Source organism: Montipora foliosa, chromosome 2 (genome assembly GCF_036669935.1).
Source record: "Montipora foliosa isolate CH-2021 chromosome 2, ASM3666993v2, whole genome shotgun sequence".
NCBI classification, from domain to species: Eukaryota; Metazoa; Cnidaria; class Anthozoa; order Scleractinia; family Acroporidae; genus Montipora; species Montipora foliosa.
The window spans coordinates 16732596-16741026 of NC_090870.1; the positions used below are offsets into that span (position 1 = coordinate 16732596).

Genomic DNA, 8431 nt, shown 5'->3' on the forward strand with positions numbered 1-8431 from the left:
ATCATCATTATCGTCGTCATCGACATCGGCATCGTCATCGTCATCGTTGTCACTGTCGTCATCATCGCCCTCGTCGTCGTCGTCGTCGTCATCGTCGTCATCATCGTCGTCGTCGTCATCGTTGTCATCATCGTCGTCGTCGTCGTCGTCACCATCATCATCGTCATCGTCATCATGATCATCGTCATCATCATTATCGTCGTCGTCATCATTATCGTCATCATCATCATCATTACCTTGTTTACCCTACGATTTTAGGATTACTTACACGTGTGACATCTTCATGTAATCTATGACAAAGACCAAGAGAAAATAAAGGGGGAAAAGAGCCCTCTTTTCTCCCTTTATTTTCTCTTGCAAAGACTAACAAAGGAAACTGGATATTAATGAATTATATTTAGTTGTTCAAACTACGAAAACCCCAAGTCAGTCACTCATTTGCAGGTATTGAAGAAAAGCCAACACCTACTCAATTGTTCTGAGACCGCGCTTCGGATGTGGACTAAAATCGACCTCCCGGAAGATTGGCGCCTTTTCACTGTGCAGGCTACAGTACGGAATTACAGGGAGACCACTTTACCGATTGCCCGCAACTTTTAGGGATGCCCAAACCGTACATATCAGAGATGCCCTTCTTGTTATTTAATCATATTGCTTGCAAACACTTACCCATTCCTCCCTCTCCCCTTCCCATTACCACTGGAAAGTGTCAAATTATTTAACATTAATTAACTCGTATGGAAGTACGGAAGTGTTATCCAAATACCATAGTAACCGAGATTACTTAAAGATTAGCTAAGAGGACTATGTGAGTAGAAAGACAACAGTACTTTCTTTTTACAAACTGAACAATAAGACGTATGACACTATTCAGCCAATGACCAGGCCAATGACAAAAAGAAGAACAGAATTTAATAAGAGGTACGACGCTCAGTGCACTTCCGTTTCCTGCTCAACATCACTCAGGACTTTCGCAGTAGTGAGACCACTTGCTTCTCACAAATGTGGCTCGGGTTCGATTCCCAGACTTAGCTTCACATGTGAGTTGAGTTTATTGGTTCTCTACTCCGCTCTGAGCGGTTTAATTTTCTCCTGGTACTCATGTTAATTTTCTCCTTTTTTTCAAAAACCAACGTTTGATCTGGTTTGCATTAATTTGAGTTGAATTCAATTTACAGTGTCCCCAATTAGTGACCTAGGGATAGAAAACAAGGAAAAGAAAAGAAAGGAACTTTTTTTAAGTGTCTATTCGTTCTAGCGCTGGAGCACTAATGGAAATTAACAATTAACGCAAATCAAGTCAAATGGTAGTCTTAGAGGAGAGGGGAAACCGGAGTACCCGGAGAAAAACCTCTCGGAGCATAGGAGACAACCAACAAACCCAACCCACTTATGATGCCGAATCTGGGAATTGAAGCGGGCTACATTGGTGAGAAGCGAGTGCTTTCACCACCGCGTCATCCCTGCACACTTGACGCTTCAAAAAAGTTTATTATTTGTTTAATTATAGCTTCCTTCATTGTATTTGTTCATAGGCTTGTCTGAAACAATGCCTCGCACAAAAGATGAACAACGAATGTGATTGTGTGCCAATTAAATTCATTAGAGAGGCCAACAAGATTAATGGAAGCATTTGTGATCCGTTTAACATCACTGAAAGTATGCACACAAATTTCCTTCTATTAATTTATGTGGTTAACGAATAATACTGAGGTGGGTATCGTTCTCCTTAACAAACCGCAAAACCACACAGAAAATAGTCGGCGAAGCCATCAAAACCAAGTTTTTAAAAGCAAAATAGAACTAATTCACAGATAATATATACGTGGAGCATACTTGAGTCAGGAGGCTATTTCGATAAATGACAGTAACGTTGTAGAATGATCTCGAGGCTGTGAACACGCATAATTGCCGAACCTCAACAATACAGCAAATTTTATCATCAATTTTATCATTAATTTATCATCATCACTATAATAATAACCAATTGTCATTTGTACGTCGTGAACATCATCATCGTTGTCATCATAGACTCTCAGACCACGAACGATCATCGAACTTTTCCTGTTGTTTGCTCAGTGACCTAGCCTATGAATGGCTGCGAGGCTGCTGGTGACCTCCTATTGATTCAGACCTCACTGCTTTTATCGTGTAAATTGTGTCGTTGTAATTCTAATAAGTCTGCACATAGTTACTGGAGGGGAATGGTTTGGAAGCTCGGCAAACATCAAAGGAGCAAACAAAGATGCCAAGATTTAGGTTGGAAAGTCCACGACCGTGCACAATCTTTTGTTCTGCGCTCATACACTATGCATGAATTACGTAACCAACACGTTTCTATTGGTTAGTTCCTCAGTGCGGAGTAAACAACTATAGGCCACGTCGGAAAATACCATAATACTCTTTGTTTGTCCCCCCAAATTTTGCATAAGCATTGTTTCCAGTTTCTCTTGGGACTTACAATGGTCCCAAGAGAAAACAAAAACAATGCTTATGCAAAATTTGGGGGGACAAACAAAGAGTATTATGGTATTTTCCGAAGTGGCCTATTGTGTTTTGTGAACGGTCAAGGCCAAAAAAGAGAACAAAAACCTACAACAAAGAAATTTGTCGTGTTTCATAACCATTCCCCTTTATTAACTGTAGTCTACATTAAAATCAGAAAAGCACAAAGGTTTGTATTAAAACAGGGTCACCAGCAGCCTCGCTTTCATTCTTAGGGCAGGTGACATAGCTACAACTGTAAAGAAAGCCTGAAGAAATCGATTCTTAAACGGGACTCGAACAGTGCGAGTACTGCGCACTCGCACCATCTGAACTATCAAGATATCTGGCAGCTGATCAGTTGCGAGCTTTTACTGAGGTAAAATTAATAATCGACAGCAAAACGATGGTCATCACAGTTAGGAGACAACTTCAGCAGCTGGCCACGATTCGAAGATCGAAATATGCGACCCACTTAATATATTACTATCATAAGCAATCATTAGGCGTGGTCACACTAAAGGCTTAGATAACCGGTTTACCAAGGGAAACTTCAATAAATGTTTGGCGTATGTATATGCAAACAATGGTCGGGAATCAAGTCTATTAAAAAAAAGTCTTTCTCATTTCGCTGTTTTCCATTTGTTTTTTACCTAGATAAAAAGCCAGCAGCGTGACCACGGTTATTATCATAATATATCCCTTCCCGTCTTATTGTCTTATCATCACTGTAATCACCACATATTACACTCAATAGGCGATACTTGTAAACTTCACTTGACTAATGTGTTGGTTGTTACAGATGATTGTCTCTCTAGGTCTCGGGATGGCTTAAGTAATGAAGACTGTACTTGCTATACAGCCTGCTTGTAAGTTTATATAAATATATTTATTTTGTGAATGGGTCGTATTGAGGAAAGCTAAAATATCTTCCATTTACCAATCTCGAAAAACGAGTGACAAATTATTTCGAAGTTGGACAATAACACAAAACTGATCGAGCTATAAATACAATTTAATACGGAATACAATAATTCAATTTAGAGGCAATGTATCTTTTATATATATAAGCCTTTTTGGCGATACTAAAAAAGAAGTTTTAAAAAGGCTAGTTCTGCGTCAATAATAAACCACAAAAGATGAAAGAGAGCTTATTAAAACATAAAATATATTATAGTGACATGTAAATATCTTCAGAGAACTCATGAGCTACAAGTCACAATATGTAAAGGTAATAGGACTGAGTGGAGTCCAATTCGATCTGTAATCATACGATGATAACGAAATCGGTACGACACGAAATCATCTTTCCAATTAATCATAAAAATTACAATTTCCGAGAAAAGAAGAAGAGCTAAGTTATGGAAGAAAGGGAAAAATTTGCATTAAAAGACTCACAAAGGAGGCGTAAATTGTTTAAACTCGCTTTGAAAGAAAGGAAAAAAGAAAGAAAGACCCAATTTAGGAGTACATACATACTTAATTGACCGCTCCCCATAGGGGCTTTTCAGGGCCAATGAAACACAATCAACGAAACAATAGAACACAACAACAACAACTGTTAAGAATCCCAACTAGCCGGAGGCAAACCAGTGGGCTATTTACAAGTGCAGCTGGGAAGTTGAACCAGGGATTACCAGGAACAAATTCAAAGAGTGGCAAGCGCCCTAACCACTCGGCCACACTGCCTCCACATGTCTGTTCACTGTTTCTATGGAGACTGAGACCAAGTTTGTTCTTGGTTGATTCAAACACAACTTTGAATGACTGTGATTGGCTTATTGAACTATCCAATAACAAACAATAACAAAGTTGTCCGATAACAACTTGGCAAGTGAATTAGTGGGAAATAGGAGTTTTTTAAACCAATCACAATCGAGGAAATTATCACTTATTAAATGATTCAAAAGTCTACGAGGCTAGATTTGAAAACTTTTAAGCTTTGTTTTTACCTATTGTTATTGCCCAAATATGAAAATAACCTCAGGGAATGCTTTCCGTAACATTTCAGAATTAAACCTAGGCATGGCATATGGAAGTCTATTTCTAAGATGACTCAGCATTGAAAATGGCACTGACACTACTTCGAACCATACTATGTTTCTCTTTATACATATAAGGCCAGCAAAACGCGAGGAGATATTTATCCATAAAAGAAGTCATTGCCTTAGTGGCTTTTCCCTCCAGATGATTCCTGATAGTGTTTCTATACATTCCCTTTGTATATGGCAGATGGTCATCATATTAATTTCTCCTCTTTGTGTCCAGTGTTGATAAACAAGATTAGTTTTCGCATTTCCGTGTACATGAATACTGAATTGGGTTCGCGTTCCAAGTTAACCTGTTACTTTAGGTGGGCTGTGTGCTGCATGCGCAGTGCGTAGGAAGTTTCAGTTATCGACGTTCAATTCCAAACCTAGGCCCATAGTACAAACTAAACGAGCTGAGTATACGTACTTTCAGTAAATTATGAGCTTGCATTTTCTGGGTTGTAATACATACACAACCAGTAGAGTAGATAAGAAGATAAATAATGAAATGATGAAATAAATATTTCTAATTAATCAAATGGAAATAAATTTAGGAAAAAAATAGAAATAAAAATTTAAAATTGAAAAAACATTTCGAAGAAAAATGAAGAAAAACGGTGAAAAATAGTAGTATAGAATTTATCAATTCTTGTGTTTTCAACACTTATAAGCTAAGAATGGAGGGATATTCTTGTCGCAAGTAACCCTTCGAGCGAACAAAACTAATATGGTGAATACGTTTTTGCGGGACTTTCCTCTGTCTTTGTTACGTTATATAAATGTATAATGGCAACGTGAACAATATCCACATAAATTATTAATTTGCCATCTGTCATTGTGATTGAAGTGATATTTCTGTGGTTTTTTAGGGGACTATTAGCCGGGTTTCCAAGACTTGTGAGCATCTCGGCTAAAGGCTCATTAACCATTACCTTGCGAGCAGTTGGTTTTTCTCACGCCTCCCGAGAGAGAAACCACAGCGAGCAATTGTTAGTTTCTTTGAGTGAGCCGCCGTTCAGCGTCAAGGACGAATAAATTAAATTTGAACAGGTAAAATGAGTTAGTAAACTTGTTTTGACTATTGCGTATGCGTTCAGTTACATATCTGCTACATTTGGGCAAGCCGCGAAATAACACGAAGTGATGTTAGATGAATCACGTAGGGCGTGACGTAGTTTGCACATGCTCGATGGAAAATCTGACGGTTGCTCGCCGTGGTTTCTCTCTCAGAAAGCGTAGGATAAACCAACTGCTCGCAGGGTAATTAACCATCAGTTAGCTATATAGGGAGTCATTTGAGACTTTATTTCTCTTGTTGTTCTCCAGTAGAATATTAACTTCTCCCCTAACAAATCATTTTCAGAGAAATCAACTTCCTTCAGACAGTTTCTTCGTCGGTTTGGCCTTCCAAAACACAGATGGTGAGTTATTAACGTGACTTACGGAGTTAAGTTCTACTTAAAAGCTCTACTGTGGTGCTGCTTTTTTAATTAGGGCCCCAGCCTCTGGTCAGAGAGAATCATCGCCAAAACGTCGACAAGACTGCCAGTTGTCTCTGTCTTCACCAAGACAACACGGGTAGCCGAAGAAATCCAGAAAGAAAGCCAACCCGCATCAGTGTCGGCACGACACCTCATGCATTTAGGTTGAGATTTTTTTTTACTTCCTCGGAGGTTTACGAGGTTAAATAAACGACTGATTGATTATTGGTTCTGTACTTTGCTCCAACGGGCTCTTCACCTTTTACTTTGGTTTTCATTGAAAAAGCCAACATTTGATTTGACTTTGTCCAATGGTTAACCACATCAATGTTAATTTAATCTTACTTTAGGCCCGCCTAATCGGGTATTTTATTGTTGGTTACATCAATTTAGAAATCGTTGGTGATCCTTGCAATTTGATGGCCTCTCAGCAAAGCGATTTATTCACGAATCGTACGATTTATTTGTTGCTCTAAATCGCACCTTATGAGAAAGGAACACCAAGGCAAAACAACCAATCAAATTTCAAGGCTTGTTTAAAGAACCTAATCAAATTGCAGGAAAATGAAAGACAAAGAAAGCCATTTTGCAACTTATGTTCCCAAATTTCTGCTTTTTTTTTTGACAGTTTCTGAACGATGGTAATGAGCTCCTTTAGGCTGAAGACCTACATTTAGAGGAGTGTCCAATTTTTTTTACCATTTTTTGTCCGCTTTTTTTTGTCAACCGGGAACTGGATCAATAGAATATTGGTTCTGACTAAAATCCTGTATTTCATGGAGCGATTAAATTGTGCGATTTCGAGATGATTGTAATAAAGTGGTAATTGAACTTCGTGTCGTGCAATTTGTAATGGTAAAGTTGACCAAAACATTACAGTTTACCGAGCATGTTGGCCCCGCCATCGACGGGGATCTTGCATCCCTCGTGGATAAAATCATGAGGGAGAAAGCTAATGAAGACAAAATAACGGATCTGAAAAAACAACACGAAACTCCCGAGAATTGTACCACCTTATCAGAGACAAAGGTCAATCAAGGTGTAAGGACTAAGCAGAGTTATTTACATTGAAGTCTTAGAAAACATGTACCGTGTTTCTATCGAGTTATAGAAACACGAGTGAAAGTTTGGGAGAACGAGAAATGCTGTGGGAACGAGTGTTTCCACAGCTTTTTCGAGTTCTCCCAAACTTTCACGAGTGTTCCTATAACTCGATAGAAACACGGTACATGTTTTCGTTTTCTATTTGTTAATTATTGGATCAGGTTTTTGTGATATCCAGAATAAGGTCTAGGTAACCCTTACCGAGACCTTGATTATTCTGGATATCACAAAAACCGAATCTACTAATTGTTTTATTATACATTAAACGAAAAAAAAATGGTCACGACAGTGAGTCTGTACACTGTTTCAATGGTGATTGAAACCAAGGTTGTGACTGGTTGATTTAAACTGCAACTTTGAATGTGATTGGCTTATAAAACTACCCGATAACAAACTGTCCGATGACAACTTAGCCAGTAAATAAGTTGAAACTGGGAGTTTTTTAAACCAATCACAATCGAGGAACTTGTAATTTTTATGATAATGGTCTGAAATCATACTCTTTGAGATCATGTTAACATGATTTCCCAGTAACTATAAGGTTATAGTTATAACTTGAGACGAAATTGCACTCCACTCAGTTCAGTTATCATTATTAATAATACGTTGTTACAAAGCCGCAGCTTGCATGGATAAGCGTGAGGCATATGTAAAAAAAAAAGAAAGAAAAATCTTAGAGAAACGATCTTTTTGTCCTTTGAATTGCAGCCCAGTGTATTGGAAATGCTTAATATGACTGGGAAAAGGGCAGCAGAAGTGGTGAAAAATTTAGAAAAGGCAAGGTAAAGCGGACAGATTACTATGCATGATATTTTAACTGTAATCTTGAATGCTCATTTCCTACTGCGCATCCAACTTCCAATCAAATCAATCAAATGATTATAATGATAACGATTTATTTTAATTGGACAAAGGCCAAGCCTCTCTTTTTCTTTATCTCCCGCTCCATTATATGGGAAAGTTTCTCAAAAGAGGATTTAAGGACGTTGCCTACTAATTCAAAGGTATTTTTGCGCGGTTTACTGAATCTGCGGGAAAAGCAGATCTTAACAAGTGTTATTGAAATCCAAAAGGAAAATTGGGGGTAACCACGAATTTTTCGAAGATAATTAATCAACAATATTTGTAAAAAGCTTTAATGTATGGTGTTCTTTCCCAAATTCAAGCTTAATTATCTCTGAAAAATGCGTGGTTACCCTCAATTTTCTTTTTGGATACCAACAGCACTTGCTAAGTTCTGCTTTCTCCGCATAGTTTTGAACCGCGCAAAAATATCCCTGTATTAATAAGCACCGCCGATAGGAAATCCGAGTATCTCGAGATGCGCAGAAA

At 38.2% G+C, this 8431-nt stretch overlaps 1 protein-coding gene across 1 annotated transcript in view; it reads left to right on the forward strand.

Annotated features, from left to right (window-relative positions):
* LOC137992557 (FMRFamide-activated amiloride-sensitive sodium channel-like) overlaps positions 1–8431 on the forward strand; it is an 87821-nt gene that overhangs the window by 77223 nt on the left and 2167 nt on the right. The window contains exons 9-12 of the mRNA XM_068837935.1: positions 1536–1659; positions 3287–3353; positions 5878–5935; positions 7808–7881. Coding sequence (XP_068694036.1) covers positions 1536–1659; positions 3287–3353; positions 5878–5935; positions 7808–7881 — 323 coding nt within the window. The remainder of the gene's footprint in view (positions 1–1535; positions 1660–3286; positions 3354–5877; positions 5936–7807; positions 7882–8431) is intronic.